This window comes from Hyperolius riggenbachi, chromosome 1 (genome assembly GCF_040937935.1).
Source record: "Hyperolius riggenbachi isolate aHypRig1 chromosome 1, aHypRig1.pri, whole genome shotgun sequence".
In the NCBI taxonomy this organism is placed as follows: Eukaryota; Metazoa; Chordata; class Amphibia; order Anura; family Hyperoliidae; genus Hyperolius; species Hyperolius riggenbachi.
This window is the reverse complement of record NC_090646.1, coordinates 511,641,274-511,663,177: the sequence shown is the minus strand read 5'-3', so window position 1 is coordinate 511,663,177 and position 21,904 is coordinate 511,641,274. Positions and strand designations below refer to the sequence as shown.

Here is a 21,904-nt window from a genome sequence, read left to right as displayed (position 1 = left end):
ACTTGATTAGAGTCGGCTGATAATGACCACCTCAGGTGATAATCAGGTGTGTGTACAGCAGCTCCTGACCCCCAACCTGAAATCAATCCACCAGGCTGATCAGCTGCCCCAACCGGTAGACCCCTGCATAACAACAGAACGCCTTGTCAGCTACACAGCTGATACGTGTCTGTGCAGCCCGGCCCAGTGATGGAGCCCAAGGGGATCAGGTCCTGATCCCCGATGAGTGACATAAATCTAAGACTAACTAGGTTAAGAGACTAATGCTGGGAATACACGGGTAGATAGTTTGTTATCATTCGAGCCGCTGATGGCTCGATTGATAATTTTTGACATGTCCGATCACCGCGCGGATCGATTCCCTGCTCGATACCTGTTGGCGGACAATAGCGGAAATCGAGCGGAAGATAAGGAAGCGCCCGCGGGGACGAGCGGGAATCGATCCAGGCGGCCGCAGGGACGAGCGGCTAATCGAGCTGACGGATCTTACCGTGTATTCCCAGCATTACCTAGGACTAACCTATGAGAGATATGGCAAGTGATCAATTAATCCCCAATTGGAAATCAATCAGGTATAAGTGATCAACACTTTGTCTACTAAATCTCCATTACATTTCAGCAGAAAAAAGCAATTGAACCACTAGCATTGTATTGCTTGATGCAGTACCATGCTGTGTGGGCATCGATCCCTGCTACCCCTCCCCATCTGCTGATCAGAGATTTTCCAACCTGACCAATTACCTCTTCTCAATGGATAAACTATCTGAAATTAATCAAAAGTTGATTGTACAGACTTGTTGGGAACAGAAGATCACCAGCAGATTTTATCAAACTGGCCAGAAAAACAAATGATATATGTACCAGTCTTAGTAAATGAGTCCATTAAAATAATCCCAGAAATCTGCCTTTCACTATATCTAACCATGCTAGACATCACAGAAAGGATGTAGCCTACTGAGAGCAATATACAATAAAAGCCAAGTGTAAATGTGAAAGAAATTGGAAGTTAGCACAATTCTTCCTACTTGTTTGTGCTTGACATGGTGCCATTTCCTCCTGCAAGGATATGGTACATTTATCTTGCTTTAATTTGTGCCTGAGTTTTGAACAGTAAATTGCTGCTCATTTCCTGCTATTTTCAGGAAAAGTGTGCCACCACCAGTACCTGGGAGTCAGTGGCCGGTGAATGGGCATCACGTCAGCATAAAACAATAGAGAGCAGGATTAGCACCCCTGAGACACCCAATACATGGCACATCACTCTGAGACGCTCAGGCAGGTGTGCCATTAACATTAACTCTTCCCTATCTCTCCCCCAGTGCCTGAGCTGTCAGAGAACTGAGGCACCAACACCAGCCGGAGCTAGCCCTTACCCCAGATACATCACCCAGCCCCTTGCCACCAGATGCCCACTCCTCCCAGCCCCCACCGCGCCTGCTAGTGGTACACAGAAGCTGCCAATCCACTCCGCCCGCCCACTCTCACATTCAAGGAGTTGCAGGGGAGTCCTCCTGGCCAGATCTCTGTCACTGGTGGGGCTGGGAAGATGCTGCTATCCAGAGAGCACAGAGGTGAAGAAGCGTCGTCCCTATTGGCAGAGTGCAGCAGGGGCTGCTGGAATCCGCACGTGTGAGTGAGCACTGCTGCTACACAAGAGGATCCTTCAAACATGCCTTAAAAAGTCTTTTGTGCTGTCCATCAGTCTGTCCCAATCCTCCTGTGGGGGTCGTTCTGCTGCGCTAAGAGCTCGTAAAGTTGCTTGCCAATACTTCCTAGGCTCCCTTGTGCCATGCAAGCCATGAGCGTCCTTGCTAGACAGCATCTCTGCGAGTGGGATTACCAGAGGATCGCTCGCTGATCAAACCTGAGGATATGTCATCAATGTGTTCTAATAAGTGCTGATCTGCGACTGGGGAAGATGGCTTGTCTCGGTAGAGGCAGGACGGTGTGCCTGCAGCCCGCCCTGCACCTTCTAGCACTTGCCCTGCTGTGGAGAGGTTAGTGAAACTTTCCTTCTATCAGTCGCTGCTCTCTCTCTCCCCTCTCCCGGTGCTGCTGCTGCTGCTGCTGCTGCTTTTTAGCAATGTCAGATCTGCTGAAGTGACAGCCGATGTAAGCGGCTCTTGAAAGCAGCCTGGAGGGGATTTTCCCCCCTTTATTTAAAAGTGGTGAAGGAAAGCGTTACAAATGCAAAGCCACCTTTAGGATACGCTGGAGGTTTGCTGCTGCCTCCCTTATTTAAAGCGAGCACGACGAGACGTAATATTTTTTTCACACATATCCAACATGTGCTCTCCAGAAAATAGGTTAATTGTTGTAGAGCAACGCTTGATGAGATTAGGCAGCGAGCAGACATGTTTTATTTGGGCTAAATAAATTCTATAATCATCTCAGTGGAACAGAGAAAAGAGATCTGTATGAGTCCCAGTGGGGATTTCATAGTACTTTCACGGTTAGTAGTGTGAGAGTTACTAGAATGGAAAACAGTCACACACATTATATATATATATATATATATATATATATATATATATATATATATATATATATATATATATATATATATATATATATATATATATATATCACACACAGACACATATAGTGAGCTTTTGGCTCCCTCCTGTGTACAGTGGATTTAGATCTGCAACCATGACACCTTTGTCTTTGGTTGTCTTTGGGGACTTGCCTGGATATCATTAATAAAGCTCTGCTAATTCCCTTCAGTGCCACAGGAGGAAAGGAAAGTTGTGGTACTTGGCAAGTGCCCACATGTGCTTCCCCCTTTCCATTCATTATCTTTTTATTAGCTTCAAAGGAAATAGTTAATAGCTGTCCCCCTCTCTGCCTAGGCATCGGCTATGTCAACCACTCTAAGTGTTTGTTTGCAATATAACCCAATGGGGCCTATAACATTAACATTTTCAGTGTCCTTTGGCGAAGGAAGAATTGCATTTTAAAGGGGCAGGGGGGCATATTCATAACCACAATCATCCAATTATGCTATTCCACTGTGTATTGGTCTGTGATAGCTGCATAATGTACCAGTCAAAGCTGCAATCCTCAGAGCTTTTGTTGTCTGTAGCACATCTGTAGTATTTATGAGATTCAGATTCACAAATCTGAGCATTTGAAGGTCAAACCTGCGTTTGTTTTGGAATTTAGCATTTTGAGGTTTTTTTCTATTGTACTCCTCAGCTGAACTGCTTACAAAATGTGGACGCAGAATGACAGCATATAGTTACATAGTTAACTAGGCTGAGAACATACACATCCATCAACTTTAACCTCTCAGCTTCTGTAGTCTGAGTCCAGGAGAAGCAGAATAAAACTCCTTTGGTTGGAGTGGCCAGTTCTAGGGCTCTCAGGACCAAAATATACTTGTACTATGTGTAGTTATCAAAGCTACGGTCGTCGTTGGATGTAAGAAATTCATTCTGTTCTATTGTTTAAATCTATCTTTGCTTTTGTTACATGCAGTATATCTCATGTGTTTTAGGGCATACTACGGATAAACCACTCTTAAGGTGGCCATACACACATAGATTGCCACCCAATGTGGCAAACAGATCAATCCCCCTCTGATCTGAATATAAGAGGGATTGAATCTCCCCAAACCCTGTACACATATTTTCAATAGATTTCACTATAAAATCTATCGGACTGCATCGACCTACCACCGCTTACCCGCCACATTTGATTGAGACTTACCATCTGGTAATAATTTCGACCGATTTCTGCAGCAAATCGATTGAAATTATGATTGGTGTGGCTCATTGAGTCATAGATGACAGTTAGATTAGATCCGAGTGATCGAATCTGCCGGTAAAAGTCAATATGTGTATTGCCAGCTTTACTGTACACAACATCTTCGTAAAGCATGTTCACTTACTTTGTCAAAGTCTTACTGTGCATTTTTTATTGCGCGAGTATAACACTAGGAAGAACATAGCACACAAGTCAGAGTCAGTCAGCGTTTATGAATGGTTTGCTAAAAGTGGCAACATTTTTACCAGACCTGTCAAGCTGTGATTTTGCTCCAAGGCCAAAGTAGGATAACTGAAATAGGAAAAAAAAATTCTCTTGAAACCAACATTTCCTGTATGCGCTCACCATCGTATGGTGGCAAAAATCATTTGATCACTGGTTTAAATAATCACTATGTACAGTAAGCTGGATGCTTGTACACAGAATATTCTTTGATGGATCTCCAGGATTATTTCACTCTGGCTTACAGTTGTGTCTTGGAAAGATCAGGAGACAGGGATTACATACAATAACTAGTCATGTGACATGCTGTTTAATGACCTAGAAAGTTTCAGGCATAGTAAAAGGCAACGCTAGGGGGCTTATCGGGTAGCTCAGAGGAGAGTGCAGGGCAGTTCCCCATAGCAACCATTCGGAACTTAACCCTCATGATTCTGTCATTGCTGAAAGAAGATCTCTGATTGGCTGCTTCCACATCTCTGCACTTACCACTATGATATAGGGGCTGGGTTCACACAGACGTTTTAGAGGAGGAGGTTATAACTAGGCATTTTAATACTCACTAAGATATGGACCATTTAATACTCTCTAAGATATGGTGGCAGAAACACTATTTCTGCCACCATCACAGCCTGTACAAGTAGAAGGCATCGCAATTGTGTCTGTGGAAAATGCAATTCCTCGCAAACGTTTTCTCACATAATATGTGCTTTTGACTATATATGAGCGCAGCAGTGTTTTTTTTTTTTTTTTTTGTACGATAGCAGTGAATATCAACGTGTTTGCGGAAAAGTAGAGCAGGTTGTATCTTTTTTAAAAGCTATGTAGAATTGCAGATGGCTCCTGAAAACACAGTAGCCTCATAGGAAAGCACTTATCATTGCAAAAAAAGTTTTTTCACTTGTGTTTTTCACATACGATTTCAAATTGCCGCAAAATGCATAGGATTTCAAAAAGTGTGACCCCTGCCTGAATGATTGATGGTGGTACTCTGTATGTCACAGTTTTCGGACACCCTTTAACTCTGCCACCCTCCTGTGACATATATGTTGATGGGTCAGGTGGGTTTCACTTCACTAACACTGACAGCTGTTTAGAGAGCAGTTAAACGTGAACTGTCATCTGCCCTCAAAACCGTAATCATACAAGTTAAACTAGCCATAGACTAGTAGATGTCTTTAATCAATTAGCCATTTGATTACATAAAGACATTGAACCAAGTGAAAAACAACTTAAAGAGAATCTGTACTCTAAAATTTTTACAATAAAAAGCATACCATTCTATTCATTATGTTTTCCTGGGCCCCTCTGTGCTGTTTCTGCTACTCCCTGCTGCGATCCTGGCTTGTAATTGCCAGTTTTAGGCAATGTTTACAAACAAAAGACATGGCTGTTAACCAGCTTGTGATAGGCTGAGAGGAGCTCAGTCTGTGACTCGCACAGAACCTGCAGGGGGCGTGGAGAGGGTGTGGATAGCTTCTATCCTATCACAAGCAGAGCAGCACATTAGTGCCTGAGTGCCTGAGCCCGACAAAGCCGTCAGAGGAAAGAAGATTAGATTACATAACGGAGATAATACAGCCACTGTGCAACTGGGAAAGGCTGCAGTAAGACAGACCACATTAGAACAGGTATAGAAACTTATAGGATAGAAGAAATAAGGCTGAAAATGTTGTTACAGAGTCTCTTTAAAATTCAGCCCACAATTGATTGTTTTCAATGAAAATATCAATCAAAACTCGATTGAGAAAGACTGTTATTGACCAGGTATGGTGAAAGTGGCTTGGTTGGGGGGCCGAGAGGTTTATACTGCATGAGCAGTATAAAGCTAGCACCAGTGATGGTCTGACTGGTCTGACTGGTCTGTAATTGAGTGCTGCAAGGTGGTAAATGTAGTTCATCTGCCAGATTGGATGAATGTCTAATAGTGTATGGTGAGCTCTATCTCATTGTATGTGTCCAGGGCACAAGGTGTTCTTTTAGTAAGTTTAGTTTTTTAAGACTTAATACAACTGATGGCTGTTGGTTAGCTAATGAATACACTGAGTCTTGACGAAAATTGATTAAGATGAATAAATAGATGGTCCTTTTGGTAATCTGAAGTGTGAAAGGGGTAAAATAAAGAGAACATCTGGGCATCTTGACACCCACTGGGCCCCAGGCACCTGCCTAACTAGCCTTGTGGACGATCCTGCTCTGAGTATTGCTGTTTATGCATAATGCTTTCTGTTATTTTTAATATTGGTGGGGTACAAACTTTTTCTTATTGTGTCCAAGTTTTCCTAGTGTACGGTATCTCCCTGGGCATTCTGCTAAGAATATGAGAATAAATACACATCTATATTATGGTCACTTTGAAGCTCCTTACTTAGGCTGTGTTGAAATTGGACTTGCTAATGCGAAATGAAACCCTAATAGCGTAATTACTGTGCATGGCAAATACATAAACAGTGATTTCACGCGTGACACATACAAACGCATGAGCGTCCGCCACTGATGTGTGTGTAATTTGTATGTGTTATGCCCTTGTGTGTGCCTGGCAGCTGGGCACAGTTGGTAACAGTTACTGTGTTGAGCAGTGTATGGGCCCTTATAGCTCTGCCAGCAGATTCACCATCTTGAGGCTACATTATGACAGCACAATACAGGCATTTGGCTTTGGAAATGAAAAGCTCAATACAAACATGCTGTGATTCATTAGTTTGTTGGGGACTGTGATATTATAGCAGTGAAACAGATTGAGAACATTTTACTCACCCTGGATTTTCCTTGCCAGTTTTTTTTTTAATTTTTTTAATTTTTTATTAATTCGCATCATGTGAGTGACACAGTGCACTGCTAATCTGTGCTTATGTAATGTTTTATGCAGCTGAAAATAAAAAAAAAATAATAACAAGATAGCCATATACTAGCAAATATTACTGACAGGTAATTCCTAGAAAACTGGCACTTGGACTTTTCTAGTAACGTGCAAAGAGAGATCTGTGACCCACAATTTATTTAGTACTGAGCAAAGAACAGTACTCAATAGCAACCAATCACATTTGAGGTTATTGATATAGACATGTGAAAGGTGAATTCTAATTGGTCTGTAAGCATTAGGCACACACAAACATAAACTGACAGAAAAAAAATGACTGCCACACAATTGCTGGGGTGTAACATTAAATAGTGGCATATTTGCTCGCACTAGCCAAGCAAGCATGTTTCTGCTCTGGGCAGGCAAGTAGAGCAGGCAACATTAACCTTATTTTGAGGGAAACCATAGCATTTCAGTTATTAGGAACTCTAACATTTATTGGTCAGCTCAGCTATTCTGCAGCAGTCTATGGTACTCCAACCACAAGCATACTTATTCATTCTTCTATCTGAGTATTTTCGTCTTAGTCCCATGAATAGCCTAGGTGTAGTTTGCTGTTTTCCATTTCCACCAATCAGAAATAAGCTTTCAGGTGCTCTCAGCAGGCAGACGGATGAAAGGCGATGTGTAAGGAATACAGCACACAGCGATTCTTTGCAATGTTATTATATTATATTAGACAGACTGTGCTATTTTTGGAAATCCACTGTGTACAAAGCGACGCAGATATAGTAGTAGTTGAAGCATCCTCATTCTTGTCAGCTCCAGAAGAGCTTTTGTCCAAGTCTCTCTTTTTAGGATTATACAGATAGCTAGAATACAACAGATCTTGTGTCTTCAAACATGTGGCTCATATAGTAGCAAGTATTAGTCTTCGTTTTCACCTTGGCGTGCTAAGAAATTAGATCTGTGGGCGTTAAAAGTGACATCTGTACGCACCTAACACTTCTCAGTCTGCCTCAGCCCCCTCCCATCCTCCCTTTCTAATCCTATCTCTTCTTTCTTCACATTTCTCATCTCCCTTGTGTGTCCCTGCAGTCCCTATACATCCCTCCCCCATTATCTTTCCTCTGATTCTCCTTTCTCCTTCATTTGTTTCCAGCTAAGTTTTTATTTTATTGTTTCACTAACACATGTGAGAGGAGATGTTGCACTGCTGGCTTTTATTGAGGTGTCTATTCATAGGTAATGCCAGTTATAACTCTCTGGGGATCCAACAGGAAGCTTTATTTCCTCTTATATTGCTATTGTAGGAATGAGCCCAGTTATCAGACAGGTCTATTGTTATAAGTCTGTAAAGAGGCTGCTATATCTGGATTTGCAGTGAAAGTGTCTTCAGTGTTTTATATGAGCCTCAACCCGAGAGAGATGAAATCAATTGTTGTGTTTTATTGGGGACCTCACTGCTGCCTGCAGTATGGAAAATCGACCCGGTCTATTTTTAATTGCATAGGTTTGATACATTAACCAATTAATGAACCTTTGAAAGCATTCTGTAACACTGGAACACAATCAAATTTCTTCTAGGTCTTCCATTCGCAACAATCATTATAAATTGGGGGGGGGGGGGGGGGTGATAATGCTAATTATTCTCAGATTTAGTGTCAGTTATTATGTTGTGTGTATGTATTTGTTCCCTGTTATTTAACTGGAGTCAGTTTCACTTAGAAGTACAGGATTGTAGGCTTCTGAGCCTCTGGGGAACAACTGATTGGATAGATTGATAGATAGATAGATAGATAGATAGATAGATAGATAGATATTGATATATGTAGGTACATTGATAAAGATTGAGTGATAGATATAGCTAGATTAAAAAGCAGAGCTAGAATATAGATGTAAGTAGACTGATATAGGTGGATAGATAGATAGATAGATAGATAGATAGATAGATAGATAGGAAGTATCTAGAATTAACAGATTTTTTTCGGATTTAGATAAATGTAGCAAGAGATATAAGATAGATAGATATGAGATTGCTAGATGTATCTAGAATTAACTGACTTTTAGATAGATAGTTATGAGATACAAGACAGGTGGACAGACAGACGGCTAGACGCTAGATAGACAGATACGAGATTGCTATTAGAGGTATCATTCTAGAATAAATGGTCTTTTAGATAGATAGATAGATAGATAGATAGATAGATAGATAGATAGATGTAGTTTAAAATAAAAGATAGATAGACCGATACATAGACATATGGATACATTGACAGACATTCAACTGATGTAGCTAGATTGCTATAGATATACAGAGTGATAGATATAGAGAGATCCATAATAAGTAGAGATAGCTTGATAGATGTAAGTTGATTGATAAGGAGGGAGGGATAGATAGATAAATAGATAAAAGTAGAATACATTTCCCACTTTCCCTACAAAACTCTACACATAGATATATCTGTGTGGAATATGTTTTCACTGTTAATATTGAGCTTTATCAGTATACATTCTTACACTGTGTGTTTAAAGTGTGTGTGCAACAAATACAAAAATGTACAAAACTTTGCTTAAATGAGTTCTTTCAGTCACAAATATGAAGTACGGTACAATATGTATAATAAAAATGTGGAGTTTTGGGCAGCGATCATAATTAGTATGCCAGAATCTTTTGTGATTACTATCGAGCAGGGCCCCCATATTTGAAGATTACACATTGGTGCCAAAGCTGAAGTTTGGGGTTGCACAGCTGTGACCCTCCAGTGCCAGAGGCCTTCCCAGAGTCCCGAGTTGTAGCTTCTAAAGGAACTTCACAAAAATGGTTTGGGCATCTCTGACTTGATGAGTTCCTTGAGAGATAGACGAGTGCAATATTCGAGCTGATACAGATGACATACATGCTGCCATCAGGGTTTTGGCTTTAGATAGTCTTTGTGAAGTCATGTCTATTTCTTCAGGAGGCCTTCATAGTTCAGCCAAGGCTATATCAGCTTGATCTTTCTAATTGATTCGTGAGTAGATTCCTTGCATTCTGCTTCCTTGCCTTCAGAAACACCCAGAAGCAGCAGCACGGCTCACCCCATCCATCACGCAATGATTTCATTAGGGGTCTGTGTCTGTCAGAAGACAGATGACGCACTGCTTTTCTGATGGCTGACTTGGCCTTGGTTATCTAGGGATTTCCTAATAAAATTACAATAGACTTCATTTTAATCCTAGAAAGTATTATCTTTGCATCACTGTTTCTGGATCCTTGAAAAAGAAGGTAGACTTCGGCCTCCACATTTGAGACAAGGAGAAACATTATCACACAAATGTTTCTAGATGTGAATATATCATTGTTAAGGAGGAAATAGCTGAGATTGGCAATACAACGAAACAAAGTTGTCTCTGTGACATTTGGAGAAAACCAAAAGCTTGGAGAAAACCATTCGGAGAAAACCATTCCCCCCGAAGCTGCTTTTAGAGCATAGTGCTCTTTCTTTTTCAATTGCTTTTTTGATATCCAATAGGTATAGAAATGTACAGAGTATCTAATGCACTGACAGGGGTGATGGGGTAGCTATTGAATTTACCATATTTTTTTAACTACAAGACGCTCCTCACCAAAAGACACACCTAGGTTTAGAGGACATAAACCAAGGGAAAACTATATATACTAAACCTGGTGCATCCATGGTGAAGGGGCATCGTGTGGATTATGCCCCCTTTGTATCTCATGCCCCCTTGTACCTCTTGTGTCTCCCTGTGTCCTCCTCTGCCCCCCTTTTGTCCTCTTCTGTCCCCCATGTGTCTGCCTCTGTCCTCCTGGTGTCCTCCTCTATGCCCCTTTGTGTCCCCTTGTCATCCGTTTGTCCCAGTGTCCTCCTCTGCATGACATTGCAGCAGGATGGAGGTTCATATTGGCAGGCGTTCACAAGTCAGGAACTTCCTGCATTTGGAGGAGAAAAAGTGAGTCTTATAGTCCAAAAAATACAAAAATACAGTATGTCTTGATTTTTTTTTAATCTAGAAGGATATATGTGCAGGAGAGGAGTGGTCACATGACTGCTACTCACCTCTTCCTTTTGTCCTCAGGCTGAAAAGAACAGGTTTGTGTGGGGACAAGAGCTCCATCCACCACCTGTTTTTCCATTTATGTTGGATCAACCCGATGCATCTATAGTTTGGGTGCCATTATGATGTGGTCTTTGGATTTGGCTGTCAATAACAAATATTATTGTCTCCTTATTGGAATGTAGTGCTGGCAATCCTTGTGAGATTTGCTCACCAGACACTGAGGCTGAAGATGACCCTGAAGCTGATGACCGACAGTGAGCATTGGTTAGGGCTGGGGGCCTATAAGGAATCTTAGGTTAGGGGGTGGGGTAGAGGGAGGTTAGTTTTAGTTGTAAAAGCTACAAGATTAAGGTCATGCATCAGAAAATGATTAATTATAGGGGAGAGGTTAGGGTTAGGCAACAGAAAGTGTTTACAGTTAGAATGTGTGGTTAGGGTTAGGTGTTATGGAGAGATAACATTCGGGGGGAAGTTAGGTGGAAGGAGTTAACAGTCCAATTTCTAGCGAAAACTCGTTAGGGGGATCAGAAATTCTGATCGGATTGGTTGTAAATAATCTCAGTTGATGGGCACAATCGATTATGAATGATTATAAAAATAGTTGTCCGATTTGGATTTTTGGATTTTCTTCTTGGTTGTGATAGATAGGAAGCAAAGATTGATTTGTTGATGGTGTAGTGAACGATTTTCTTCCGATCAGAATTTCTGATCACTAGAACGATTTTTTCGCTAGAAATTAAACTGTTAGTGACCACCTTTAGAGCATCAGAAATAGGCTACTATTGGGTCAATGTTAGGAATCAGGAGGGGTTACCATTAATTCATTGGTTAGACCCAGACCTCAGGAAGGTTAGGCAGCCATCAGGGGAGATGTGTTATCACACAGATTAAAACAGCATCACAAACCTCACATAGTAGAATATCAGGAATTGCATCCATTAGAGCAATGATTCCAAGTGAACAGAGACAGGAGGGAATAGGAGAAGGCTCTGTCACACCTCTACTTCCAGGTAATATCTAATACTTAGGAAATACTAAACATGCCCCACTCAATAATGCACTATGAGGAACATTTACATACATGTAAAGATATTAAATATCATTGCCTTCTGCCCATTTTTTTTATTTTGTTTAGTTACTAACTATCCAGGCATAGTAATATTTCTGCTTAGTCTGCTATTCCACACATTCTTTAAGTGTGTCATGTGCAGTAGATATGTTGGCCATGATGCTGTGTGAGGGTATTTTTCATGTTGCACACTTCAGGTTAGTAATATACAGTAGAGGCCCAGTTATCCAGAACTCAACTAACAAGAAGTCTCAGCCAACCACACAGTACTCACAGTAGGCTCTGCTGTGCTTAAATACCGGGTTCCATACCTCCCCCTAGGTTAATATGCTTCCAGCTACTGTATTTTAATATTTAATACATAATTTATGGTAAGTACATAAAGTGGGGTATAGTCCTGTATTAGTTGGGCCTTTTTTAACATGGTGTTTCAAGCAACCAGCAAGCACATGTTTTCTGGCATCAGCCAATCCCAGACTGTGCCGAATAACTCAGACTCGACTGTACTTTGTACGCTACGGCAAGATAGTTTTGTTTATGCCTTGTTTTGATGTGCTTCTACTGACTCAAGTTATTGTAGAAATTACAGAACGGAAAAATGCTAAAAAGTAGAGTCAGTCCACTATGGTGGTTTGATTAGCTCCAGATTCACAAAAGGAGAGAAAAAAAATCCATGTTTACCTTCCTTTACATGTTCCACAATCCAAAACCAAACCAAATCTTTGAATGCTACAATTTTGCTGACTGCTCTGTGCATTGAATCTGGGAATGTAAAGGTGTCTTTTGGAAGACTACAAAACAGTTTTATAAAATGAAGTTAGTTGGAAAGTGAAACAAAAACTGCCATTTTAATTGCTTTTACTTATGTATGGCTCGTATATAACAATTGTTCAAAGAAAAGTACAGTCTGCGGTTACACTCTCACTACTATAAGACACAACGGGTCCGTCAGACCCTCCCGCTGGGCGGGCGTTCCAGTGATAGTAGAGTGTGTGTACAGTCTGTCGGCAGACTGATAACACTGTTTCTGACCGATCCGCTGAGCGGATCGTTCAGAAACAGTGTTATCAGTCTGCCGACAGACTGTACAGCGGATCGGTCAGAAACAGTGTAATCAGTCTGCCGACAGACTGTACACACGCTCTACTGTCACTGGAACGCCCGCCCAGCGGGAGGGTCTGACGGACCCATCGTTCCTTATATTATTGCGTGTGTACGCACCTTAAGGCCTAGTTCATGCAGACTGCTGTAATCCATTTCTATCCCTGTCTTCTGAAGATTTAACTAATAAAGGACACATTTATTTAAAGGACAGCTATCAACGTTAACTAAAATTGTAAATGCCACATATATTTCCACTAATTACTAACAAATAGCAATACAAAGGCTTTTCTTCATCTTTTCATTTTTTTTATGAAAAGAAAGTATGACATTTACAGAGAACATTTTTCACTGTGGGTATTACTGTGGAGAACTGTGTCCAGCATATCCAGCATACAGAAACTGTCCTCACTGTCTATAATCCTGTGACTGAAATGTCTTCAGAATCATAGAAAGCAGAAATATAGCATCAAATAGTGTGTACATAACTCATCAGCTCTTCCTGTGTCTCGCACTGCCTCACGCTGTTGTAACGTAACCAGAGATTACAGACAGGAAGAGCTCATTCTGAATGGGGGGGGGGGGGGTGTAAGCATGCAACTACAGGAATAAAGTTCAGGTCCTTCTCTTCAAATCCTTTCTGAAAAACTCTCAGCTGTTCTCATATGATCTGTGAGAAAGCAGTGTGTTTGGGCAGGGCATAATCAAGCAGTAAATCATTGCTCTGTGAATAGTGACAGAGAAGTGGCACCTATCTACATGGTACAGCTCTGGATTCAACTGTTACAAAAAGGTGATACACAAGGTATTCCTTTTACACAGGTAGTGATCAGCTTCAGTGGCTGTGCTCAGTCAGCCACCCTCAACTGTGTAGCAACTATTATGTTAAGAAGCTGTTCAGCTCCTTTTAGTGTTCTGTAGGTGTACGGTACATCCACATTTTGATCAATGCCTGCCATATGTATGTTACAGTGGACATGGGGCAGGTGCAAAGGTGATATACATATGTTATTTTTATTATTTTGCCCCTTCTTTCTTTACTGAGAAACAGGTAATCAAAATGCCTATCAGCTGCTCTCTCAATACATTTATAGTATAAGTATCTCAGCCTGTTGTGGTAGTCGAGCCAAATAACCTTCTTTCAAGAAGGCAAACTTTGATGATCCCCCACCCCACAGCATTCACACCCTTCCCTTGCCTCCCCTTGATGCCCTTCACAGCCTTGGGGCCCATCAAACAAGGTTCATAAAACAAGTGTGGCCATTATGATCAGGGCCGGTTCTAGACCATTTGCTGCCTGAGGCAAACTCGTGAGGATGTGCCCCCCCCCGTCCCCTTCACAAATTTGAATGATCGCACAGCACCCGACAATTTGCACTGCAAGTTATAGCTGCGGTGATCCCCCCCCCCCCCCCAAAAAAAAAACACCCTCAGTATAGGTAGGTAGGTAGCCAGTTATAGGTGCCCACAGTGTTGGTAGCTAGGTACAGTTGCCCCAGTATAGGTTAGCCAGATACAGTTGCCCTCAGTATAGATTAACCAGGCACTCTCTTCACTTCTGGTTTCTGCCTGGTGCTGCCCCCAGACTTCTTCCACCTGAGGAAGTCGCCTCCCTTGGCATCATGGAGGGACCGGACCTGATCATGGTCTTCAAACCCATAACAAGTGTAGCTACAAAAACACCTGATCTGAGGTATAATCCCCTGTATCAGAGGAAGGGAAGGTTAGTATTTGGGGTCCCCATAGCTCTACTTCCCCTCTAGTTACTCTCCTGGTTCCAGTACCACACCCTGTAAAAATGCTTCTTTTATTTCTTTACATGTACAGTGCAGGAAGTGGCTGTCGATTGGCATCTGTTTCTTGCTCACATAAAGGGGAATTTCTGCAAATACCCTCTATATTAAGAAGCAGAATTTATATTTAGCATATCACAAACTTTACCCTGTCAGAGTTTGCTGCCAGTGAATGGATTAACCCAGGTGTTGAAAATTAGTAACACAATCTCTTGTGCTGCTAATTACTCGTGCAGCAAGGTGGGGGTTTCTAGACAGGGCTGTAGTAACTGTACTCATCTTTCAGTACAGATATTACTGTTACTACCATAACAGCAGAGAGGAACAATCTGAGCTTACTAACAGTTTATGAAAATTGTTATCTAGCAGGAGTTGTTAATAACCTATTTCCACTAGCATGTTGCATGCTGCATCCATTTTTCTGGATCCAGATTTCTGCATTGTTTCCATGCCGTGATTCATAGCTACATCCAGATTTCTGCACTAATATTAGTGGAAACAATGCGCAAATCTGGATGCAGAAAAACGGATTCAGAATGCAACATGCTAGTGGAACTAGGCCCATGGAAAACTGAATGTGGCTATCAATCATTGTATGAGAAGCTGATGCGTGCTGCAGAAATCTGCAACATGCCATCCATAATTTTTCTGCGTCGCATCAGAAAAATCTCATTTAGTGGAAATGGGCCCATTGGGAATCAATGTAGTTAGTTTGGATATGGAAATTTGCATCCAGAATCCGCATGTAGTGGAAACAGGCCCTTATTTTCTAACTAAGTAGAAAATATTAATACATATATATGAATAATAATATTACTATTACCACAAGCTGTGTATGCGCAGTAATATTAGCACATTTTCATGAATCAACCCCTATCTGTCTATCTATTGGCCTACCTACTTATTTATCCATCCATCTAGCGATAAGCATTAAAATATTTATTTATTATTCTTATTATTTTCACTATCTATCTATCTATCTATCTATCTATCTATCTATCTATCTATCTATCTATCCATCCATCTTTCGTGGGCTTTAGTAGCTTTCCTTTAATAAAGAGTGCAGAGGTCATAGGCCGAGTGTTAATGTTCATGGTAACCTTACAGGGCACTACAACCTAATTGTCTTTATTTGCAGTTGCCTTTTGCTGAGGGAAGCATTCTCCTTCTTTCCATAGAGAACAGGGAAATAATTATTTTTTTATCTGCCTTTTCTGTTTAATCCTTTCCATGCCAGGAGTGACAAGAGTTATGCAATCGCATAATCAACACTTTCAGGCTGGAAGATGTAATGAGAACACGACACTTTGTTGCTGGACTAAGGAACAGACAGGGATTTTTAATGCTTCGCTGCATCCGGGACACATTCAATTAATCTTAAAGGGGGTTTGAACATGACTGGGTTTATCATGCTGGTTTTGCAGTTGCACAAGCAATGAGTGGAGTTTTACAAGACATTCTGCTGCACTTCCACCTGTGCAGGGGTCACCTTGGTGAGGTTGTAAGATAACAGTTGCACAACCTCTGTGGCACTTTGGTTTGTGCCTGGCATGTAGCCCAGTCCTGATGTGTGTATGAGTTTGGCAGTAACATCAGGCCGTTGTTTTATTGGCGTCTTCGCTTGTTCCTTGGCTTCCGTCCTCACTGGCAGCTGTGTAGGCTGTCTCTGTTATGTGAAGGCATGGAAGGGTCAATGTGCTTCTGTCCCAGATGAGCTGTTTTCTTCTCCATCTCTGTTCTTTCTGTCTGTCACTTCAAAGGAACGATTTTGGATAGTATAGAATCTTTTACTTGGGTCATATTTTTACATATTCCACTGAAGCTGCGAGAGGATCTTATTCTGAGACTAGCCAAGTAGGACGTGTTTATCAATGAATAGATGCTATGTTAACCCATCTAGGACTAGCAGCAAGTGATATTCAGTAGGAATTCAGTGCTGCAGATTTGGTGCCAGTGCAGAGTTTGCTGATGTAGCCATGTCGTTTTAGTATGCTGTGCATTTTTAGGTTGTGTTATTTTAGCTTCTCCCACTAATCCCCTCCTTACCACAAATTCATTTCCTAACAATTATTGATAACTTGCTCAGCTAAAATGAATCCTTTCCTAAAACCTAATAATAGTCTGCCTCTGAAGTTTGCATTAAAAGGTAAATAAAAAAATGGTAAATAGCACTTCCCCTGTTTATCTCTCTTGTAAAATCTGTCAAATGAGCCAAAAGGGTCCGCTTCCCCGGACCCGGATGGCTCAGTCCGTGGCCCGGTTCATATATGAAAACCGATCTGATAAGTGATTGATCGGATCCATTTTCACTCAGCAAATACATACCTAATCTTCCATAGCAGCCGGCGGTAGAGGCTTCCTCTTCTTCTGCTGTGACTACACAGCGCGTTATGTGACTAGTTACATGACGCGTCATGTAGTCACATGACGCGTCATGTAGTCACATGACGCGGATGAAGACGGAAGCCTCTACCGCCGGCTGCTATGGAAGATTAGGTATGTATAAACCCTCCCTAGCCCACCCGCCCGGCTGCTGCACCCTCCCCTCACCCTCCCGTCGCTAGATTTGCGTTGGCCCATGCCCCCATCCCCTGTGGAACGGTCCGTTTCTTCACTAGTGTGAAGAAATGTTCCGTTTCCCATTGCCCCACTGCTGCTGCATTTTTGTCCGGATCCGTTCCACTAAGCAGAACGGTCCGGAAAATTAGGGCCTGCAGCAATTTTTAGGTCCAGGGACCGGAATGTACGGAACATATCCGTACTAACTGACGCATGTGAATGGATCTATAGGTTTACATTGGATCCATTCACATCCGTTCTGTTTGTACAGTATACATTCCAGTTACGTTCTGGAAAAAACTGCTAATGTGAACTGGGCCGGCCGCATCTGAATATGGAATTCAGTTCTGGGCACCATATTACAAGAGGGACTTAGGAGTTTTAGAGCGGATGCAGAGGTGAGCAACAAAATTGATCAGAGAAATGGAAGGTTTCACTTACCAGGAAAGGTTAAATTAACTGGGCTAATTTAGTCTGGAGAAAAGACGCCTTAAGTTGGCCATACATCAGATGATGCATGGGCAGATCGACCAAGAGACAGATCTCTCTCTAATTGAATCTGAACGGAAAGAGAACTGTTGCCTGCCCATACCCCCAGGCCGATTTCCGATCAATTTCATGTTGAAATTGATCCGCAATCGGTCTTGTGACTCTGCATTTGCCACCTTGCCGGCCCTACACTCTCTTCCCTAATGTTAAATATTCCTGCCAGGTGCACTATACTTTACCTGTCTGGGTCCGCTGCATACATGTGCGTCACATGGCTGCCGGCATATACGTGGGTGCGTGTATGTGGATTGCGGCGAAGCCAGTAGTGGACCTGGACAGGTAAAGCCCCGGGAATGGGGGTGGGGTGGGGGGTCGGACTAAGGCACATTTAACATTAGGTGGGACAGCGCCGGGGGGTTTGATGCTCATTCCAATATCGCTCGCTGTTACCACTGCGCACCCGGTAAACCACAATGGCCTGACATTGTGCAGCATGTCCAGTAGACATGCTCGGCCCGAAATTAGCATCGTCAATCAGGCATGCATTTGGTGGCACCAATTTTCATCCGATTCAATAATAATTATCAAATCAAATGGTTGATCGGCCAACAAGTCACTAGATGTATGTACCTTTAGAGGAGATCTAATTAACATGTATAAATACATCAGAGGGCAATATAAAATCTTGGCAGATGAGCTTTTTGTCCCTAGGGTTGTGCAAAGGACTCGGCGACATGATCTGCGCATGAGGGGAAAAAAGTATTTAGAAGAGGGTGGAATATATTACCACAGGAAGTAGACATTTCAAATTCTATATCTGCGTTTAAAGGGGGCTTGGATGCTTTCCTTTCACTGAAGAACATTCCCAGTGGGGTTGATCCAGGGATTTTATTGGAATGTCATCTGGAGTTGGCAAGTATTTTTTTCCTTTTTAGGGCTAATTAGTCCAAGCCTTGTAAGGGCCTTTTCACCCTCCTTTGAATCAATTAAGATATGTGAAAGTGCAGGCTAGTGTTGTACCATACAACTGCATTCATGCCCAGTAAGTTCTGAAAGGTATTCCATTCCAGCTGCTATGGCCACAGATCTTTGAAGCTACACAATTCTTATAGCATGAATGCATCCTGCTAATTAACAATTCAAAGCTTTCATGCCTATCCGTACAAAAACAGAGATAGACAGAAAATAATTGAAGATGGCAGTCTGCCATCTACATAAGACTTGCCACTATGGACCACAGTTTATATGGTCTTTTAAAGAATGAGCAGTCTACAAATTTTATTTATTTTGGCCTGTTAGGTTCTCAACTTATGACCCTCATGAGATTTTTACAATTTGAGGTTGAGTCTTGGCACCGAATGTGGATTTTTAATGTTCTCATGACCATACATTCCCATCCTCTGAGGCTTCATATGTGACACTATCATCCCAGCCTAAAACAGGTCATAGAACTCAGAACACATGACCTACCAGCAGGGAGGTAGCTCAAAATCATGGGGCCCCATAGCGATTTTTTATTGGCTCTCCACCCAAAAAAGGTATAAGGTACCTCTGTGCCCCAGGTAGCCCCCAGGATAGGTAGTTAGAGAAACCTCCCAGTATTAGGTAGCTCCCCCCCCCCAGCATAGCTAGCTAGAGACTAGGTAGCTAGAAGTACCCCCCTTATGGGTAGCCAGAGGTACCCTCAGTGTACATAGCCCAGTAGCCCCCAGATACTTACCTAAGGAGGGGGGAGGAGCTGTTCTGCTCCTAGTGTCTGCGTTCCCCCGCAGGCTCCCCCATTAGCAGTCCATGACCAATTTAGCCATGGCTGCTCTCTTCCAGGTTGGGGAGACTTCAGCAGCCTTCAGAAGCACTCAGGTTTCCAAAGACGGGCCACTCCATACTGCACCCACGCGAGTGCCCTCTCTGGCGCACTCTCACTTGCGCGGTACAGAGCTACTCGAGTGATTCCGAAGACTGCCAAAGTCTCCCGTGTCAACCGTGGAGCCTGCGGGGGAACAAGGACACCAGGAGGAGAATGGGAAGGCTCCTTAGGACCCAGAACCTTCCATGCACTGATGAGGATCAAACAATCCGAAACAGTCTGTATGCATGTTGGATTATTATGGCTCTGTACAAATTAACAAGCTGACACATCATTGCATTCCAGAGGTTCTGGAGGTGTGTTTAGCTTCTAAGGGTACAATGGTTAATTTGCATATATTCAGCAGTGTTGCTCTGGGAGACATCTCGAGCTCACTCCAACCTGAATTATCGCAAATTCTTTCTGTTTTAAGAAAGCAAACTTTTGTTTTGTTCTCCTTAGGTAAGTATCTGTTTTTTTATTTTAAAATTAACTTCAGATTCACTTTAAAGTCAGTCCTGCATTGTTCCAGCATGTCTGATGTCCAAAATACAATAGAACCAAAAACCCCATTAGCAAAAACACACGGCTTCTACTGAACACTGGTAACAGTAGTACAAGCAGTACTACTAATCTTATTTTGTTATAACACTTTGGAAATACCGGTAACACTTCAAATAAACTCTTCAAATACAAAAAAACAAGACTGTCAACAGTAAATAGTTTTTTTCTGATAAATGGTCACGATGCATTTCACAGCATACTGTTATCAAAAAGACAAAGATCATATATAAGTATAGAAAATAAAATAAAAGGATAAAACCAGGAGGCTTAAGGCAGACTCAAGTCATGTAAAAACTCGGAGATACAGGTCACATTAATAGAAAAGCCTAAAGTCCTATTTTTTATTTCTGCGTTCATAGTTGGCGTTGCGTTTCCTGTAACAGGAACGTACCGGAACAGGAAAGTCAGCACATTGCCCGCGGGTTGCGTTGCATGCAATGAAACATACGCTTAATTAAAAGTGTGCTGCACTGTCACTTTTAATGCAGGTGTTTAGTGGGGACTCCCCTGCAATCGTAGGTGCTACTCCCCTCTAGTTACACCCCTGGTTTTGTGGTAATGCCCTGGATGCAGTGCGCTGGGATGCTGTTATATTGCCATTGGCTGCACTGTGACATCGCAGAGGGGGAGTATTACAATGCGGACATTACACCGCACCGCAACACTTCATAGCCTTGAAAATACTGTGTGTAAAGGTGTTCGGAAAATGATTGTACCAGTAATAGTGTCCTGCTGATGGCTTTCTCTTCTGATTTGCTAAGTAGTTTAGGACTGACATCTGCGTAATCCCCACTAATATCTATATACATCTTTATTTAGCATGTGCAAACCCTGTCTCACTTCCTGGCCTTTTCCATTACAAGTTTTATTCAGAATTGCACAGGATATAAAGACTATTTCTGTTGCACATCTTGCCAGTGCATTTTTTCCAGTCTGTAGAGGATTAAATTGTTTAGTAGCAATCCCTCTAGCAACAGCTCAGGGCCAAGGGCTGTAAAGACTTATCGGTAGCCTAGAGGCTTGCAACATGTTCGGTTTCTACAGAGGGAGTTGGAGGCACAATGGCGCAATGCAGGACAGAGTGGCGTGGGGTGGGAGGGTTAACTGGGAGATCTGTGGGCTTGGTCTGCACTCGACTGAGGTGATCTCTTGGTGATGCATCTGGGCCACCATGGCTGAGAACCGTATTTCATGTGTCTTAGGCTTAAAGGAGAACTGGAGTGAAAGGGATATGGAGGCTGCCATATTTATTTCCTTTTAAGCAATACTAGTTGCCTGGCTATTCAGCTAATCCTCTGCCTCTAATACTTTCAGCCATAGGCCCTGAACAAGCATGCAGATCAGGTGTTTCTGACAAAATTAGACAGATATGACAAGATTAGCTGCATGCTTGTTTCTGGTGTGATTCAGACACTTTAGCCAAATAGACCAGCATGGCTGCCAGGCAACTGGTATTGCTTAAAAGGAAATAAATATGGCAGCCTCCATATCTCTTTCACTACAGTTCTCCTTTAATGCATTCATCCAGGATATTTTTTTTTAAAGTTTTATTCACCTGGGGCTTCTTCTAGCTCAGGCATGGGCAAACTCGGCCCTCCAGCTGTTATGGAACTACAAGTCCCACAATGCATTTG

At 42.2% G+C, this 21,904-nt stretch overlaps 1 protein-coding gene across 1 annotated transcript in view; it reads left to right on the top strand.

Annotated features, from left to right (window-relative positions):
* Positions 1-1,536: 1,536 nt before the first annotated feature.
* TMEM132B (transmembrane protein 132B) overlaps positions 1,537-21,904 on the top strand; it is a 799,707-nt gene continuing 779,339 nt past the window's right edge. Inside the window, exon 1 of the mRNA XM_068243776.1 lies at positions 1,537-1,997. Within this exon, the coding sequence (XP_068099877.1) occupies positions 1,919-1,997 (79 nt within the window). The 5' untranslated portion in view covers positions 1,537-1,918. The remainder of the gene's footprint in view (positions 1,998-21,904) is intronic.